This window comes from Lolium rigidum, chromosome 7, assembly GCF_022539505.1.
Source record: "Lolium rigidum isolate FL_2022 chromosome 7, APGP_CSIRO_Lrig_0.1, whole genome shotgun sequence".
Classification (NCBI taxonomy): domain Eukaryota; kingdom Viridiplantae; phylum Streptophyta; class Magnoliopsida; order Poales; family Poaceae; genus Lolium; species Lolium rigidum.
The window spans coordinates 337244480-337263708 of NC_061514.1; the positions used below are offsets into that span (position 1 = coordinate 337244480).

A 19229-nucleotide genomic window follows, 5' to 3' on the forward strand; every position below is an offset into this window, starting at 1 on the left:
AATCCCGTAACTGCAGGAACATATATCTTGTTACGTCTGGCTAGGTAAACAGAAAACAAAGATCTGCTTTTCGTTTTTTCGTATTGAGTGATCCAATTAAATAAGCTTATATTAGACTATTTTGTCCTCGTTTTGTTTCAGAGAAAAAGACACAGAGAGAGAGATAGACAGAAGAATATGCGAGTACGACTAAATCAGTTGTTATGCGTGTAGATTGACCCATTGACCCATCGCTAGCTGCATGCTCAACTCATGTGCTAGCTTAGATCGACCTTATCTTATATACTCAACCAAAAAAACCAACGCCGAGCTGAATGTGCATCCTGGCTGCGAAATCCATCCACCACGTATGTAGCATTCATCCATGCTATGCAGTCTCTCATTTGGTAGATCAATCAATCCATCCACCAGATACGTAGCAATCATTCATGCTCTGCAATCTCTCATTTGGTAGATCAATCATACAATTGGGTACCTACAAATGGCCTCCATCAACTCATGGTTACCATGAGAATATAACCTCTCTGAATTTCTTTGAGTTCTTATCATGGTTGCTGATCGCACAGGTTCATTTTGGCTATGCATAGGAAAATTACGAAAGGATGGACCATATACAATAATCCAAATAATAGTTAACTTCTCGTAGCTGCAGCATACACAGGTATAGGCAGTACCAGACACGTATGATTTGCTACGAATTTTGAAGATAATGCTTCACCAACAGTTTCATTTTTACATACATAGAATTAGCACTCCACTCATATTTCAGTACCAATTCCATGCCATTACAAGAATAGTTCAAAACAACAATGTAAAACTTCTTATGACTTAACGATTGCTGATCAATCCTAGCAGCGAAACCAACATAATCCAAAATCACCGCACCAGGCATCTAGATCTGCGCTTCTTCCTTCTCCAATCCATGGCTCCACCCTGCTGATAGCATCGGCTGATTGAGCAGTCCAAACCATAGGGAGGAACCACATGAAACTGAAGGCTGCAACCAACGCATCACCATGGAGACAATATCCAGATTCTTGCATTCTGATCATAGCACCTACTTAGGAAGTCATGCTGTTACTTCACTTGGTATCCCAGAGAAGCATCCAATAAGAACCTCAGATATGATGATTACAAAAAGAATAAGCAACCATCCTAATGAAGCAATGCAAGGTTAAATCTGGTCTATCCGTCTATCTGCCATCCTTGGGGAAAAAACCTCAGACACTACCTGCATAAAGCAATACACTTGGAATTAAGAAGACATTTCATATTATAGAACTTACTTTCCTCACATACAGCATAGCTAGTTCTCGTTCGTGAAACTACAAGATACGAATACATCGACATGTATGTATATACCTTAAGAATTCGTATTTAGATTCAAAACCATCTAATCTCTGTTTGCAGGCTGGAAGACATTGTACCCAGATAAGAAGACACTGGAGGACTTGCAGGTGTGCGATAGTTCGAACTACTCGAAGACCGGGTGAACTGGATCTGGGGAACTTGTCAACAGGAAGGTGGACAGATTTTGGCAGTCCGCCTTCACAAACATGATCGCCCTGTAGTACATCTTGGCCTCGCTGAGGGTGCCCTACCAAGAGAAAGAGAACATCTCAATGACCAGATAACATAAGGCACAAATTAAAATACATGTACTCCAAAATGAAGCAAGGGGCACATAGTTAAGCATACCTGACAAAGATGAAGGAAGTAAGTACAACAAATCACAGAGCACTTGGTAAGTTGGTAGCCACATAACCAAAGGGTGAACCAGTATCTCATCAGACTCCGGAAAGCTTGTAGCCGAGGCTGAGCATCACGGCCGCCACACCGAGGAGGTAGTCGAAGCCAGGGGCCACCCAAGCCTAACCCAAGAGGGGAGCGGGAAGCATCGGCAAGCCCAGGAATAGCACCACCACCATCAACGCACCGCATAGCCAGACCGCAAGAGGGCCTACAAACATACATGTTTCAGCAAAATATAAGTAAGCACAATGTCCACAAACAAGCTTTTCTTCAGTGAAACAGATTTCCATCAAAACAATACACTACCAGTTCAACATTTTGAAACAACAAAGGCAATGGCAAAACATATTCAGCGTCATCAGCAAAAGCATCTCTGTCCACAGACCCTAAGTGCAAGAGTCTTCAACTCAGGCCACACATAGCCCTCCCAGTGGGGCACCTGCATGTAGCAGTTCATCATCATTAATTCAACAAAAAAAGGTGCTGGATGTTAACAACTAGAATGCATATAAAAAGCTGGACTAACCAAGGTATGATTGTCACATGCTGCATACCAGGGTAACAGTGTCCCATGTCTTCCAAGGAGTCACCAGTAGCATGTGTCGCTCTTGCATCTCAAAAATTGCTTTGCCGACAACACAAGCAGACAAGGGTAGAAAGACACTAGCCGCTCTGCCCTTCACTTATCATATTATTCAACCTGTAGGGGAATCACATCAATAATTGCCCAGGTATGACAAGATCAAGCGGATGACTGGCTCTGCCCTGCGATTCTTGGGTCTTTCATGCCAGCCGGAAATTAGAAATACATCTTACCTGATCTGATTTGTGGATGTTTGGTATGTGCTTGCTGGAGCAGAAATGCCCAGACCACTCACCACCGCTGGGCTAGGTGTAGATTTGCTTCAGCTTGTTGTTGTCGGTGAATCTCAACAACAGAAACATGACACCGGTCAATTAACTTTGCTATAACTTTACTTCATTTTCTCAATTCCATTATCCAACTTCAAGAATACAAACCATAATAGTGTATACAACCATCATAAGCTTTTATCGCCTTGGTTGGTGAGGACAAGGCAGACCTTGCCGTTGTTTGCGTCGAGTTGTCCTCATCAGCATTGCCGAGGCCCCTGGCATCAGAACGGAGCCGCATCTCCAGGAAGGTGCAGGCTTCTAGCCCTGGTGCACGCTAGCACACGCAGCTCGGGGAGGCTGGTGCTGCATAAATACAACTAACACCACACCGCATGACTAATAGAAGCAACCCGAGGAGCTCAGCGGGAGGGGGTTGTAGCCTAGACCATTAAGAAGAAGAACTAAATTTTAGATGGACAGACAAAGGATTGACATCAGTACAACCAAATAATAAGAAAAAAGGTCCAAAAGTAGTAACTCATATCGGCATATATGAGAAAGTTATCAGACACAGGATACAAAAAATTAGTGTCACTATAGTTTGGAGGATTTCACTAGCCGTAACTACCATATAGGCCATACCGCGCCAATAAAACATTCAGAAGGAAGCAAATATCATCAGTCTACCAGCTTTAACAAAAATATCAGGAATATTCTGCAAGGAAAAGGGACAAACTACATAAACAACGGCATTATGTATCTACTTGTAGGGTACAGTTTCTTCCATTCTCATGACCTACTATTGTACTGGTACGATGGACTTGACCATCATTCTAACTCACTTGCTGCACTGATGTGCTTCATATCTAGCCAGCACATGTAGCTCAAACATGTACCGATGTTCATGTGTAGAATAAGAAGAATCATATAATAGCCTGTTAATACATACATCAAACATGCCAGGTGGAGATGACATGGTTTTCATGCTATGTTCGTTGGCATCGGTTAAACAGAGAAAATAAATACCACCAAAGTGGTAGCAGAACGAACCAAAAAAAAAAGATACTCATGTGAGTAAACCATGGACATCAAAAGCTATAGAACGTGGAAACCTAGAAAAAAATGGCATACTATTTGCTTCAAGAAAACCAAACAATCTGCTTGAACAAATATTCTTCATCACAAGGAAAGGGACATTCCAATATATCAAATTTCAATTGCTGTGATCATTCATCCATTACCCAGCAAGCAGAAATACTTACATGCATGCACATATGTATCTACTACTTAAAGAAGTAACAGTAAGACCACAACCTCAGAAGTATCTCCAACTTAATCAATAGTGCAACCAAATTTGATAGCACAACTCTTCTTGTAAGATTGATATCACGGTAAGAAAAATGACTTCAGAAACATGAAAAAAAAGTCATTTTCAATCAAACAAAAAATCTTCTTTAAACACCACCAACCAAGAGTCGACATATTTTTGTTCTAAGCAATGAACAACAAGTATGACACAACACCCATACTCATGAAATGGTCAAGAATTCACAACATGGGCTATATGCATGAACTATCTAGCACTTAAATGATCTGAAAAAATATGCATAGTGCTTGGCTCAACCCAGAACACCATGCAGAACAACACTTGATAGCATGACAACAATTGATTCAGCACAACAAAATGAAATTTAACTTTGGGGTGCCCATGTCAACGAGCTCCCAGATAGAGGTGTCGAGGTCGTCTTGTAAAAAAAGGTCACACTATCATTTATTCCTCTTCGTTATACACAAACAAGAACAAAATATGGCCAGCAAAAGCAAACACTAGAAAATAAGTAGGCACTGCTTTATGTGCAAACATCCAACTTTTGAGATAAGAAGCAGCACACTAACATCGATAAGGACATAACTGAGTTCATCATTACAAGAGGTGATGGATGTTAGCAACCAGAATGCATATAAAAGATGGGACTAACCCAGGTAATGATTGTCTCACATGCTGCATACCAGGATTCTCTTTTATTGTAGCCCAAACAGTGTCCCTTGTCTTCCAAGGAGTCACCAGTAGCATGTGTCCCTCTTCAATCTCAAAACTTGATTTGCCGACAACATAGGCAGACAAAGATAGCAACACACTAGCCGCTATGCCCTTCACTTATCAGATTCTTCAAACTGCAGGGCGAAACACATCAACAATTGCCCAGGTATGACAACATCAAGCGGATGACTGGCTTGGTCCTGCGCTTCTTGGGCCTTTCATGCCAGCCAGAATTTAGAAGTACATCTTACCCGGTCTAAGTTGCGGATGTTTGGTATGTGCTTGCTGGAGGAGGAATGCTCAGACCACTCACCACGACTGTGCTAGGCGTAGATTTGCTTCAGCTTGTTGTTGTCGGTGAATCTCAACTACAAAAACATGGCACTGGTCAATTAACTTTGCAAGTGAAACATACACATTAGGGTATAAATTTACTTCATTTTCTGAATTCCACTATTAAACTTGAAGAATACAAACCATAATAGTGTATACAACAATCATAGTGTATATCAAAAATATAAGCTTTTATATGTACTAAATAGCACTAAAACTGAAAGTTGAGGACACCTCGCTGATGATATTATCATATCTCGCAGAGCCGCAGAAGTATTGTTCATCTTAGCTCCAGAGACAGGCCGCACTGAATCGCATATCCATTGGAGATGCTGGCCAGGCTTGTCCATTGTGATGCTGCTACATCAAGGACTCTCCCTTCCACCAACACCACGGCAATCCACCGATCGCTCCAAGAACAAGGTTCGGTCAGCGTCTCGGCCATCCGTCACCTGCATGCGCGACAACAGACCAAGAAGCCGATCAAATTTTCTTCCTATATGAACATGCATAGACTAGATTGTTCTTTACATCATACCAAATATGCTAATGACAGCAACAAGAGGCTTTCCTTCTTTTTTTACAATATGAGTGACACTCCAAAGTCAAACACTACTATGAGTTGATAATTTAACATGTGGCCAGACGAACTGGATTTTGTTACGTAAGGAAACTGAATATCAAGAAGGCATGGCTCAATACAAATTTTCCTGAATAAGAACCTCAGAGTTTGCACTGACTGTCACTCTGCTATTAAACTTTATCACTCGATTGTTTCTGCTGGTAGAATGAACGAGTGGTCGGCATCGTCCGTCTCTGCTAGCATTTTTCTTGGAAATACTCTGAAGCTGATGTCCTATTTCTCCTAACATTTTCTGTATGAATGGAAAAAGAGGGCAGACATCAGTTAACAGAGAAAAAAATACCACCAAAGTGGTAGCAGAACTAACCAAAAAAAAAATCCACCCCAGTGAGTAAACCATGTATAATCAAAAGCAATAGAACGTGAAAACCTAGAAAAAACACGGCATACTATTTGCTTCAACGAAACCAAACAATCTGCTCGAACAAATACTGATGCAAAGCAACAAAATAACAAACTAAATTTCATGTTCTTCATCACAAGGAAATGGACATATTCCAATATATCGAAATTTCGATTGCTGTGATCATTCATCCATTACCAGCAAACAGGAATACTTACATGCATGCCAATATGTATCTACTAGTCAAGTAACAGTAAGACGACAACAACAGAAGTATCTCCAACTTAATCAATAGTGCAAACAAATTTGATAGCGCAACTCTTCTTATAAGATTGATAGCATAGTAAGGAAAATGACTTTAGAAACATGAAAAAATAGTCATTTTCAATCAAACCAAAAATCTTGTTTAAAAACACCACCAACCAAGAGTATGCATATTGTTGTTCTAAGCAATGAACAACCAAGTATGAGAAAACACACATACCCATGAAATGGTCAAGAATTCACAACATGGGCTATATGCATGAATTATATAGCTCTTAAATGATCTACAAAAATATGCATAGTGCCTGGTTCGACCCAGAACACCATGCAGAATAGTGCGTACTTGATAGCATGACAACAACTGATTCAGAACAACTAAAAGAAATTTAACTTTAGGGTGCCCATGTCAACGAGCTCCTAGACAGAGGTGTCGAGGTCATCTTGTCAAAAAAGGTCATGCTATCATTTAGTCCTCCTCGTTATACACAAACAAGAATAAAACATGACCAACGAAAGCAAAAACTAGAAAATAAGTAGACAGTGATTTATGTGCAAAACATCCAACTTTTGAGATAAGAAGCAGCACACTTGCATCGTTAAGGACATAACTGAGTTCATCATTACAAGACAACCTTGTGTTCACTCCCAAAAGAACAACCACTTCGATCTAGTAGTTCAGATCAGCTACTCCCTCCGTCACGAATTAGGTGTCGAAAGGGTTTTTTTTGCGAAAACCACCCGTTCGTTTTCCCGACAAAACTCCGCACCCCTCCGCACTGCGCCCTCGTCTTCTTCCTGGCGACGCCCCGACAACCTCGTCGCTATCATCGACGGCGCCCACCATCCTACGCCTTCCCCCTCCGTCCCACGCGCGCCCGACGTCGCTGCCCTCTCTTCTCTCTCGTATCGAGCGGTTTCCCCCTCTTATCACGTCCCCGAGCCTACATCCTCTCGTGCCCACCGATGTGGTGCTAAAAATTGTGATTTTCCTCCTGATCTCTCATTGATGGCGGTGGCGGCGGCACGGCGGAGCTCAAGTGGTGGAGGTGGCTGGAGTAGATCCAATCGCGGTGGAGATGGAGCTCCAGTCGTGGCGGTGGTTGAGGCACGACGGAGCTGCAGTCGAGGTTGAGCTCAAAATGGGGATTTGCTCCGGATATGTCTCGGTGGTGGTGGTGGAGGCACGGCGGAGCTGCAGTCCAGTTTGTTGGTGGAGGAATTTGTCTCGACCCGAAAAATCCTCTTTTCTCGCTGCTCGATTGCGGCAGCAGCGGCGACGACGGGGGACGGCGGCATCCCTCCATGACCACAGCGGCTTCGCTGTTCCTGGTGCCACATCTGCTCATCAAGCCCTCCTTCAGGTGCCTCTCCAGAAAGGTGAGCACGGGCTTCTCCCCTGTTTTCTTTTCTTGTTGTTTTCCGGCGATGGACGAACAGTGTCCGGCGATAAACTTCTGAATTTCTACTGAATCGCTCCCCCCAAATTTTCCATTTCTCAGACGATGATGTTCCTGGGGGAAACTGAGGTGCAGGGCGTCGGCAGGTATGGCGGAATCAAGGTGTACCCGGTGCTCAGGGACGACGGCGCTGACTATCTGAAGGACAACGGCCCCTGGGAGGCCCTGTTCCATGTGGACGACCCTGGGCCAAGGGTTCCGATCGAGTTGGGCAAGTTCCTGGACACCAAGCAGGTGCTCGACGTCATCCGCTTCACATCCAGTACTGCGACTGGAGGGCCCAGCAGGACCTGCTCACCATCATTTGTGCTCCACAACAAGGTATGGAGAATATGTTCTGAATAATGGTGGTAGCTAGTTTCAGTAACAGTAAGTTCAAAGAAATGTTTCTCTCTGCACTAGTAGCCCAATTTTACTGTAATTGCTACTCAGACTTAGGCATAGAGGATCCAATGGATGTCAGAATTACTCCTTGCAAATTCTGGATGGTTGAGGTTGGAATTCTGGATGGAATTTGATGGTGTGGATTATAACATGGATTGTGAAAAATGAAATGCAGGTGGTGGAGGTTCTGAATCCTTTAGCGAGAGACTTCAAGTCCGTCGGAAACTTGAGGAAAGATCTTGCCGGGTTACAGGAGGGCCTAGCAAAAGCTCAGAACCAGGTAGGAGTATGTTGTTTTGAAGTTTGTTTCATTTCAAAATATTCCAAGTGTCAAAATTTAGCACATCATGTTCTGCTTGCTGCAATGGGTTTCAAGTTTCAAATATTCCATAGACATACGGTAAGTTTAGCATTGAGGAGTATGGTTCATCTACCAGCTTTGAAATGATCATACGACACATGCCCTATCCAGGATCAAAGATGCCCTATCCAATTTCTAATTTTAAGAGTTAGCATGGTCAGTGCATCTCTTACCAGATGCACATTTTCAGACCTGATGGGCTGCATTCAGAGTTGACAAAGATATGATGCAACACAAGCATTACCCTATGGCATTCATAGTTGGGAAAGATATGTTGCAACAAAAGCATTATTCTGAACACGGTGTGAAGTTTCTCTAGATTGTTAGCTTTACTGAAGTAAACCTGAGGTTAACATGTTATTCTTCGGGGATCTTTGGTGTTCACATTTGAACGAAACAAACATCAAAACGAACCACTGTTTCATGTGAAATCCTGCATGGAGGCCAGTCTGCATTTTTGGAGAAAAGGCCCAGGGCCCTGCTTTTTCCCTGTACCTTGCTAGTGTCTGTCATGTTGATCCAATCAATGTTACTGCAAGTAAACCCAGCTGAGACTGTTCTTGTGTGTTTATGGTGCAATACAGTAGATGGTAAAAAGTTTAACCAGGGTAAACATATGGGTATCCTGCTGGACGAAACTACTGGAGCCTTTGGTTTCTTTATATTCGTTTGATGTTCTGTCAATTGTCAATTCTGGAGTAATCCATTTTTATGTGGTTTTAGAATTTTATCAATTGTCAATGACACTTTGTAATGTGTATGATCTTGACACATGGTCGTATCGGACACACCAACAAGTACTAAGCAAAGAGCACTACAATGCAATGGGTCATGGTTGAGGAATTGAGGTAAAATTATTGTCAGTTCACTGTCAGTTCTATCATGTGCCTGCAATTATGCTTTTATTTTCCTGCTCTTTAACAACTGTTAGTTCTATCAAGTGTCTGATATATCTTGGAAACACAAACTAATGGAGTATGTGCAATATGAATTATTTAGGCCACACAGTTATACAAATTGATTTGTTCATGTACTCCCTTGTATTCTGTCTGCCCAAGTCATCTGAAAGACCACATAGTTAATCTGTTTTAAAATGCAAGGGAAGGGCTGAACATATGACCTGTTGGAATGGCTGAACAGTTGTTGAAATAAACATATTACCTGCTTGTTTAATTCTAGCTACTGTCATTTTTTGTGTAGTTAGTCAGTTGCTAACAAGGTTCTTGTTTGAACTCCTAATCTCCTTTTCAAAATGTCTTGTTAATAAGTAACCATCATGTAGATGCTGTTCAACATGATGGACTACTGCAGATGACCAGATACTCTGATTCAAGAATAATGGAGGAAAGGGAGTATTCAACAATATTCCTGTACATTAAAATGAAACTGAAGTTGAACCCATACAGTTAGAACTTCCAATGAAAATGAAGAAACAAACTAATGTTACAATCCAACATCTGCAGGTTATTAACTCCGGCTCTCCTTGGATGCTATGTGCCAGAACGGGTACGTGCGCTGCAGCTACGTGCTGGTCTTCGACGGCAAGATCACCGACTTGAACCAGTCCCCCAACACCGCCACCGGCCTGCACTCCAGCAGCTTCGGGGAAAGGGGAGCTCCAGCAGCGGCGGACACCGGGTTCCAGCAGCAGTGGTGAGAAGCGGCTCCAGCAGCTTCGTCCTCCTCGAACTCCAGCAGCGGAGAGAGGGGAGCTCCAACAGCGGCGGACAACGGCTTCCACCAGTGGCGGCGAGAGGCGGCTCCAGCAGCGGCGACGGAGCGCGGGATGCTGCTGGCCCTGCGCGCGAGGCGCGATAGGTCGCCGGCACGAAGGGCGGGGAGGCCGCCCACCGGCGCAAGGCTGCGAGCTCCACCGGGAGGCCTGCCGGCGCCAGGCTGCGAGCTCCACCGGGAGGCCTGCCGGCGCCAGGCTGCGAGGGGCGCGGGAGTGCACCGGCGCCAGGATGCGAGGCCGGTGGGAGGCTGCGACCGCGAGGGCGGGAGTCCGCCACCGCGCGAGTCCGCCGGCGGGAGGTTGCGACTGCGAGCACGGGAGTCCGCCGCCAAGATTCGATTGGGGAAAATTCGATTGGGGATGGGTTGGTGACGTTTTCGGAATAGAAAGGGTCGAAATGCAATAAGTGTTTTACACTAGCCCTCCGACGCCTAATTCGTGACGGAGGGAGTACTACAATTGCACACCAGCAAACAGAAGCTCAACAGTCTGGTTTAAGAAGAACACAGGCTACATGTTTATACCACTGTGAAATATGTTTCCTAAAACTTCATTATTGGTTAAAATAGAATAGCTACATGAAAGTATTATTTTCACAGGCTACATGCACGTGGTATGCAAGCATTCAGTACAGAATGCTAACAGTGGGCTTTGAGAAAGAAGTCTGAGAAAAAGTGACTTTATCATGACATGTAGTCATGTGCCTGCAACTACAAACATCTAAATCTGGACAGGGGCGTTTAATTCAATCTAGGCAATTGTGTGTGCATACCTATGAATCATCGTCTTGGTTGGTGAGGACGAGGCAGAACTTGCCGCACTTGGCGCCGAGGCTGGAGTTGTCCTCAGCAACATTGCAGAGACCATGGAGTGGTGTTCGGCATTAGGTTGGAGCTACATCTCCAGGCGGACGACTTTGACTTCAAGGCAGATGAATCAGAGGCTCAAGCTTGCATTCCAAATATGTAGACTCAACCTCCATACTGTTCAGACTACTAGATCCTCAATTTTCAAAGGAGAATGCCTTGCGGCATAGAACCTGAACACACATAATTGACAAGTTAGATACATGCGATGACTACTACTACCTCCGTCCCGGTTTATAGGTCTTGCGTGTATCTCTAGATCATTAACTTAATCAACATGACAACATGACATAATATATATACTAAAAATATATATCATTAGAAAGTTCAGATGTTGTACTTTCTAATGGTATAATTTTTATATTGTAAAACTTATATTATATTGGTCAAATTTACGATATTGGGATACGCGTAGGCCCTGTAAACCGTGACGGAGGGAGTAGAAGAGCGGGTGAGTTGAAACGAAAAGTATGTCTTTGACATATTCATTGGCATGTCCAGAAAAACATCTAGGGAGATTGGCAATATGAATAACTACATAATACACAAATATACTCCCAGCAATGCATGCCTGGCTCTGAAGCCAAATGGCGAGTGCATTGTAATGAAAGAAACAAACACATAACATGCATATAGACTTTTCAGATTCACTCATGCATACAAATTGGAAGTGGTCTTACTCTGAATCCCTATATCAGCAAACCTTGTGCCCCAATCAAATCCCTGAGGTATTAGACGAGATTTTGACCCCTTTAAACACCTGAAGCACAAGTAGTCCCATGTCAAATTCACGAACCAAATCAACATGAAAAATAGGGAAAAGACACAAGCCGGAGGTAGGGTGTGGTGTACCTGGGTTTCGACGTGGAGCACATCGAGGAACAATCTGAGCAGTAATTGACACATGTTTACATGAATCCCACCCCACATAACTTTAACCTTTGTACCGACAATGTGCACCTAAAAAGACAAAGTTATATTTCACTTATTTCAGAAAATGATGAATCAAATGAACACGATACAATGTTTTTTTAACTCAGTATAGAAATCTAAAAAGAGGACACTAATCTAGTTCCGGGAAAGTTGAGCCGGCTTGTCAAAATATAAAACCCATACATCTCTCAAATTTATGACGAGACTAAGCAAATGACATTCACATGAGCAAAACTGCATATGACGTATTACTCATAATCCAGCACACGTTACTTCAATATGATGCCAAAATTGTTCCAAAAGAAATGACAAATGACACAAACATGATGATTAAAATCAGTTTAGGCATCCATTTGCTGTTGCAAACATGACAGTCTTGTGGGTTGAATCAGGAACCTATTCAAAATTTCACTCTGAGATAAGAACAACTTCGATACCCACCAGACCGTCTCAAAATTTAACTAGGACTATTTACAGGTCAAATAAGGTGCAGAGCACAAAACACCAGTGAGAGGGAGAAAATAAAATCACTGAACTAGGAACGGAGCAACTACTAAAATCACTGAACTAGGAACAGAGCAACCCCAGATTAAACCATAAACAACACTAATTAGAGGGAGAAGATAGATTTTCCATCAGACAGTTAAATAATGAGGAATGGATAATCCTTTCTTGATACTTCCTCACAAACTTCTCTCGGAAATCTAAAGATATTGCACAAGTGACAACATGTCAAAGCATTTCGGCCAAACATTAACTACAAAGAAGACATATCATTTTGATTAGTTCTTGTTTCAGACTACCCAAATAGAGCTCACTATATGATGAAAGACTATTACACTAGATAACGATGGAAACAAAAGCGATAACACTATATAGGAATTTTACTGGAATAAAAAAATTCTAGTTGCACAAGATTATGCACATATGCCAATCAGGGACCACAGACTGAAAATCTGACGTTGAATAGCAATTAAAATTAACTTCAACTGCTAGAGAGCTACATGGATGAAGTACTTGATGTTTTCTTCTTCACCAAGAAAGCAACAACACACAAAGACAAGAAATTGGGTTAACAGTTGAATGTTAAAAAAAGAGTTCCTATTTCCTCAAGATGATACATACGAAAGGCAACATTAATCGAGGCAACACAATAATATCCAGTCAACAACAAAAGTAAGTAACCATTGACACCAGGTTACACAAATCCAACACTTCAAGCAATAATTGAAGTTTAGTTTTCATGTTGGAATCCAACTGAACCATGTTATAGCACGATGCAAAACGACAAATTTGCAAAGCCAGCCAACCACAAGACAGTAAAGCCATTTCTTTCCAATCGTGAAGCCCACAATGTGGAATCAACCCATAGGCCCAGCCCAACTAAAACAGCAACATGACTGTCGATGCACATGTTGTGAATCGGTCTAATATAGAAACAACTGGTAGTAAAGGAACACCACCACAAGAGTAAAATTACCTAATTCATATCATCATATAAATAGGAACGAAGACACAACCTCATATTCATATCTCTAGCTTCAGCCTACTCCTTGGCACACATGTGGAGATGATAAGCTTCTCATTTCATCAGCTGCACGTGCAGGTGCTAATATCCAACATTCAGAAACAATACCGCACATTGTTCACCATCAAAATAGGAATTTCGGAGTGAATAACCAAATGGAATCAAACATCTTTCCCCTGCAAATAGGAATTTCGGCTTAGAACTACCAAAAGAACAAACCTATAAACATAGTCATTTCTTCGATGATGTACAATCTAATGAATTAGAGCCAATCCAGTAACTTAAAAATTGCTTGGCTTATACCGACAGTTCATATCAACTTACGATCTTTAAGTGTCTTTGCTGTTTGACAATCGACACCAACAAACAAGCAGAAAAAAGGCTCAAGTCATCATACTATGCAAATCAACATAGGGAAAATAGTCGATTGAGGCGCAGAAAATATAGGCTGCTCCATTTATGTGATATTGAACTACCACAGATGACTAACATCAGGCAATGCATATATGAAAAAACAGAATGCAGCACCAGCATGATGTGCTGCTCCAATGATGTGATACCAAGTTACTGCATATAAGAAAACATCAAGCAATGCAAACAGAGACTAGCTAAAAGCATTCATTTAACCGCAGTGTTCCACACAAAAATAAGAACAGGGTATTGCAGCAATTCCAACAAAACCAACTAGCATCAAACCATTATATTCATCCCAAATTGCCAATATCCAACCCACAACATGCCATCAGCTACACAGCAGAAATCCGAACCATAATCTAAAGATATGCAACAGAAGTACACCCATAATCCGAACATTCTTGTAAGTCATCTTGATGTGACATCAAACAAAATGATCGCATGCTGACCATGGATATTGCAAAATTAATTAAAAAGAAAAATCAGTCAGGCATATTAATAAACAGTAGCAACCCAAGAAAAGTACTACAAGCTTTAACAGAACTTCAGATAACGACGCATGATGCTGATAAATACACCTTAGGAGCAACAAATACTACAAAACTGAGGAAACAATTTACAAGTGAACTAAGACATCCACCTATTGAGACAATACAACTAATTCATATGCAGAAACATTAGCATAAACTTCACTGTATTTCCGGAATAACTAACATCCTAGGAACAACAAATCAATAATTAAGCTAAGGAAACCACATTACAAGTTAACCAAGGGATCTATCTATTGAGACAATAGGACACCACCATATGCAGAAGAAACATACGCTGCAACTTCACTGTCTTTTCAGAATACGTAACACATAACACTAACTAGTGTACATCCCTAAGGCCACCGAACTCCTTTTTCACAACATAGCAATGTCCTAGCAATCGAAGCAAATCTTTCCACAACTGATGGTGAAATCCAATGGGTGAACTTCAACACCAATGGTTGCTGCAAAGATTAATTTAATGCATCCTTTAGTTGTTACGCATGCTAAAATATAGTGGCAAACAAGAAACTTAGTTCGCTGCACACACAAGTTCGTTCTTAATCTCCATGCTAAGAAAATGAAGCATATCAACAAAAGTAAATATGCTTTGATTACTTCAAAAGTAGTCCACTGTATATAAAATGTAATGAGGAGCATTCAACACACAAATATCCAAAGTGGCAATATATATACGATAAAAATATCTATCAAGTGATTTTTTTGAGCTGGAATGTCAAAATATGCATGCACCATAGGCTCTTCTACAATAATATTATGATGTATATAAAAAATCTTTCCAATAGTTTATATTAGAAAGAAATTTGGGTGCTCCAACAAATCTGCAGAAAAAAATCATGTTTTCATAGACATGATTTTGAACAAAATGAGGAGCGCCAGACAAATATGAATCAGACTCGAGTTAATTCGTAAAATGATTGCAGCTAGAAAATTCCATTGAAGCCTGGCCACACAAGTTTGATAAGGAATTGGTGCCCCTGTACTTCGCAACCCAGGGTATGTAGCTACATCTGATGTTTACATCTGAAAACCAATTGGTACCATATAAATAGTCATATTCAGCTTTGTCTGATACTGAATAAGAACTGATACTGCGATAGGACACAGTCCAGAAACTAATACGGCAGTACAACTTGCTGCCAGAGGCAGAGCTGAGAGCTCGCTGCCTCGGCGAACCAACACAAGCCATCAACTCCTCAACCGCGAGCAGCACGACACAATGCCGCCGTCCGCCGTTGTCGGCAGCTCGCCTTAACTCTCGACTAGTAGCACATAAACAAGAATTAAGCAATCGTATTTACCTAATCGTGATGTAACCGTATCCTCATAACACGTGTGACTTGTCCAATTAAGGAGATGGATTCTTGCCTACTATTACTACAGCAAACACACATCCTAGTTCTATGAATCAGACATAGGCTCTTATACATCAATATTCCGAAAGTGGCAATATACAATTGTGCAGGTAATGTAAAAGCACAAAAAGCACAATTGACTCGGGCGGCGACTTTCTACTAACGAACGTAATATTAGTACTTAACTGACAGCTAGACATTAGATTAGGATAGGCAAAATACGTTACCATATATCATGCAGCAAATCATAAAATGCGCCAATGTGGGCAGAGGCATAAAAATATATTCTCCCTGGGAGAGGATGTGGCCGTTGCTGTACATGTGCAAGGTGCGCCAGGTTGAGGAAGATGACCTAAAACACAACAGGGACCGCATTATTGGCCTGCTAGTCAAATACAAGGAAAATAATAACAAAAAAATGCACAATTAAAGGTAGAAAAATGGGAGGAATCACCTGAGGCACCTCCAAAACTAGAAATCCTCAAATTCTCCAAAATCTGGAGGAACACAAAGGGTAAAAAATAAGAGGAATGGTTGAAGTTCTGAAAACCAACAGAAACAAAAAGCGAGAATCGACCAAGGGGATATATTTGGAAGCACCTCTGAACATTATTGGGGCCATTGCAAATTAAAGGAAGGGCTTCTCAAAGTTGTAGTTGCTCTTGGCAGAGACTGCAGGTTCTCCGTCTTGTGGAATGTGACTTGTTTGCTCTCACACACCCTGCATGAGAATAACTAGACATCAGAACTCTGTAGCATAATCTATAGGGGCAAATGAGAAACAATCTTCACTGCACACGTTCAATTTTAATCTCCATGCTAAGTAAATGAAGCATATCAGTAAAAGTAAATTTACTTCAAAAGTAGTCAACTTTATGTAAAATGTAATGAGCATTCAATATACAGAAATCGAAAGTGGCAACAAATGTACTGTGAAAATATCTATCAAGTGATATTGTTGAACTCGAATGTTAAAATATGTATGCAACATAGGCTCTTGCTTGTACATCAATATTTATGATGGATATAAAAATCTTTCCGACGGTTTATATTAGAACCAAATATGAGTCCTCCAATAAATCTGCACCCATGATACATATATAGTGCATAAGATAATATTTTTTTCATGTACACATGGACATGATTTTGAAGAAAGTGAGGAGTGTCTAGCAAATAAGAATCAGACTCGAATCAATTTGCAAAATGATTGCAGCTGAAAAAATTCCATAGAAGCTAGTCCAACAAAATTTTGGTGCCCCTGTACTTGGGCAATCCAGGGTATGTACGTAGCTGCGCCTGCTGTTTACATCTTGTAATATTCAGCTTTGACCGAAACTGAATAAGAACTGATACTGGAATCAGACATAGTTCAGGAAGAAACTAATATGGTAGTACGCCTTGCAGCCAGAGGCACGGCTGAGAGGTCGCTGCCTGGGCGGACCAACGCAAGTAAGCCGGCAACACCTCAACCACGAGCAGCGCGGCACCACGCCGCTGTCCGCCGATCTCGGCAGCTCGCCTTAACTCTCGTCTAGCTAGTAGCACATAAACAAGAAGAACAAACCAATCTTGTTTACTGTCCATATTGTCCAGATGTAAACTTAATCGTCAGAGTGTACTAGCTAGACACCACCACATGTGTTGGTTAGAAACCATCCACTGTCCATAAGGGGTGTGCTAACTAATGCAGCTGAGACAAAGTGGCGTAGTACGTAGTATTAGCTATAGCATGTGATATCCTAGTAACACGTATGGAATCTCCAATTAAAGAGATGGATTCTCCTACTAAGGAGATGGCCGGACTCTTGCCTGATGCAGTAGGCTGGTACAACATCATCTCCAGAGAAAGAGAAGACTCCGTACCTCAGCGCTGCAAGCCCGTGAAGGGCCTCCGCACACAGGCCCCCTTGTTGGTCGAGGTAGAGGCGCAGCAGCCGCATCTCCTCGTGCCGGGCCTGACCGCCGGAATCAGGTGCCGGGCCTGAACACCCCATCATGGAGGCAGCGGGGCGGACAGCACCAGTTGGTCTTCTTTGTTGACGTTGGAGGCGCGCGCGCAGCAGGTCGGCCTCCTTGCCGCCGGACCTGACCGCCGGCGATGGGGCCAGCCAGCCACACCGCACAGGAGGTCGGGGAGGAGGAGCAGCAGATGCGCGAGGGCGGTCTTGTTCGTCGTCCATGGCGCGCGGCCGGCAAGGACGGCGCTAGGGTTTGGGCCCTGGAGTGGGATTGAGGGCGTGGGATGTAGGGGATTTGATCCGGGGAGAGAAGACGGCGGGGCTAGGGTGGTCGGCGAACTTGGAGGGCGTTGGTTGGGAACTTGGCCGGCGGCGGAGAAGCGGATTGATGCGAGATGGAGAATGATGGAGATTGATCTCTACCGAATACTTCAATTCCCACTAATTTCTCCTTGGGCCGTGCTGAGCGTCCCCCGGGGGATCAAATCCTCCGATCCCCCGGGTGGGCAGCCACACGATGCCATCGATCGAAACCGTCAAAACCACGTCCAGCCTGGGTCAACCGTCCCACGAAGAAAACAAAAAACAATACTAAAACAACGCCCACTAGGGGATCGCGTCGTCCTCCCGAAACTCCAGCTGGTCGCCGCCCGCGCTGGCATCACCATTGCTGATGGTGCATCCGTAGTGGTGCCGTAGAATCCTCGCCGGAGAGGCCTGAAAATGGCGCCGCCGGAGAACCCGAAGTGTCGTCGTCGGAGAACCACTGTCGTGGTGTCGCCGGTGCAGCACCCCTCCTCACCGGTCTGCCGTCCCAATCCATGTACGACGGTCTCGCTCCTCCGCTGGCCACGGCCGTCGCCGGAGAACCCGACGTGGCAGTACCGACGCAGCAGATAGTAGCAGCCCCGATATGCCTTGGTAGCAAGGCCGGCGGCCGCTGGCAGCAACTCGGCCATGCCATGGTAGCAACGGCGGCCACCATTGTAGCAACGCCGGTCTTCGATTGTAGCAAGGACGCTCGCCCTTTGTAGCACCGGCCACCGCCGGCAGCAAGGCCGTTCGCCGCTGGTAGCAAGGCCGGCCGGCGCTGGCAGCAAACCCCTGCCACCATGGTAGCACCGCGTCGCCGCGCAAGTAGCAGCCCCGCAGTTCCATCGCAGCAGCAACAGCTTCTGCTACCCCTCTCTGCAGCTTCGTGGCCGCCGGTACTGACCTTTGTAGCAGCATCAGTCGCCTCCTATGCCGTCCTCGTAGCACCGCCAAACAACGGCGGCGGGTCGCAGCAATACCGGCGGCGGCTGGAAGCATCGGCGGGTGTCGTTTGCAGCTCCGGCGTCTGCACTTTGTAGCAGCATATTTTGCCACGGATGCGTCATGGCGGCCGTGCCGGTTGGCAGCAACGTCGACCCCGCTGCTGAAATGGAGGCTCATCGGCGTCGGGACCCTTGCAGCG

At 43.5% G+C, this 19229-nt stretch overlaps 1 protein-coding gene and 2 long non-coding RNA genes across 13 annotated transcripts; 1 reads left to right on the top strand and 2 right to left on the bottom strand.

Moving 5' to 3' along the window:
- Nucleotides 1-707: 707 nt before the first annotated feature.
- On the bottom strand, nucleotides 708-11201 carry LOC124670557. 8 transcript variants are annotated; one of them, XR_006992560.1, is made up of 12 exons: nucleotides 10941-11201; nucleotides 5722-5856; nucleotides 5216-5433; nucleotides 4900-5016; nucleotides 4618-4782; nucleotides 2773-3047; nucleotides 2569-2680; nucleotides 2279-2452; nucleotides 2059-2191; nucleotides 1699-1960; nucleotides 1363-1597; nucleotides 708-1231 (listed from the first exon to the last, which is right to left on the bottom strand). It is a non-coding gene; the product is annotated as an uncharacterized LOC124670557 (long non-coding RNA). The 8 variants fall into 8 exon arrangements; XR_006992558.1 differs by having other exon boundaries at nucleotides 2835-3047; nucleotides 5704-5856; XR_006992559.1 differs by having other exon boundaries at nucleotides 2791-3047; nucleotides 5704-5856.
- Nucleotides 7440-8574, top strand: LOC124670556 (chlorophyllide a oxygenase, chloroplastic-like). 2 transcript variants are annotated; one of them, XM_047207040.1, is made up of 3 exons: nucleotides 7440-7608; nucleotides 7731-8009; nucleotides 8248-8574. In XM_047207040.1, the coding sequence occupies exons 1-3, from the start codon at nucleotides 7534-7536 to the stop codon at nucleotides 8518-8520; spliced, it is 627 nt and encodes a 208-aa protein (XP_047062996.1). In that variant the 5' UTR covers nucleotides 7440-7533; the 3' UTR covers nucleotides 8521-8574. The 2 variants fall into 2 exon arrangements, with proteins under 2 accessions (XP_047062996.1, XP_047062997.1); XM_047207041.1 differs by having other exon boundaries at nucleotides 7764-8009.
- A 501-nt stretch (nucleotides 11202-11702) lies between the features above and the next one.
- On the bottom strand, nucleotides 11703-17775 carry LOC124670558. Of its 3 annotated transcripts, none has more exons than XR_006992565.1 (8): nucleotides 17679-17775; nucleotides 16416-16536; nucleotides 16270-16312; nucleotides 16043-16167; nucleotides 14734-14903; nucleotides 13488-13671; nucleotides 11887-11994; nucleotides 11703-11794 (listed from the first exon to the last, which is right to left on the bottom strand). It is a non-coding gene; the product is annotated as an uncharacterized LOC124670558 (long non-coding RNA). The 3 variants fall into 3 exon arrangements; XR_006992563.1 differs by having other exon boundaries at nucleotides 13448-13671; XR_006992564.1 differs by lacking the exon at nucleotides 14734-14903 and having other exon boundaries at nucleotides 13448-13671.
- Between the last annotated feature and the right edge of the window lie 1454 nt (nucleotides 17776-19229).

Excerpts from the sequence above, each read along its gene's own strand:
- LOC124670556 (XM_047207040.1), top strand. The coding sequence starts at position 7,534 with ATGACCACAGCGGCTTCGCTGTTCCTGGTGCCACATCTGCTCATCAAG. Across the intron at positions 7,609-7,730 it reads TCAGGTGCCTCTCCAGAAAG|ACGATGATGTTCCTGGGGGA; the intron begins GTGAGCACGGGC and ends TCCATTTCTCAG. Across the intron at positions 8,010-8,247 it reads CATTTGTGCTCCACAACAAG|GTGGTGGAGGTTCTGAATCC; the intron begins GTATGGAGAATA and ends AATGAAATGCAG.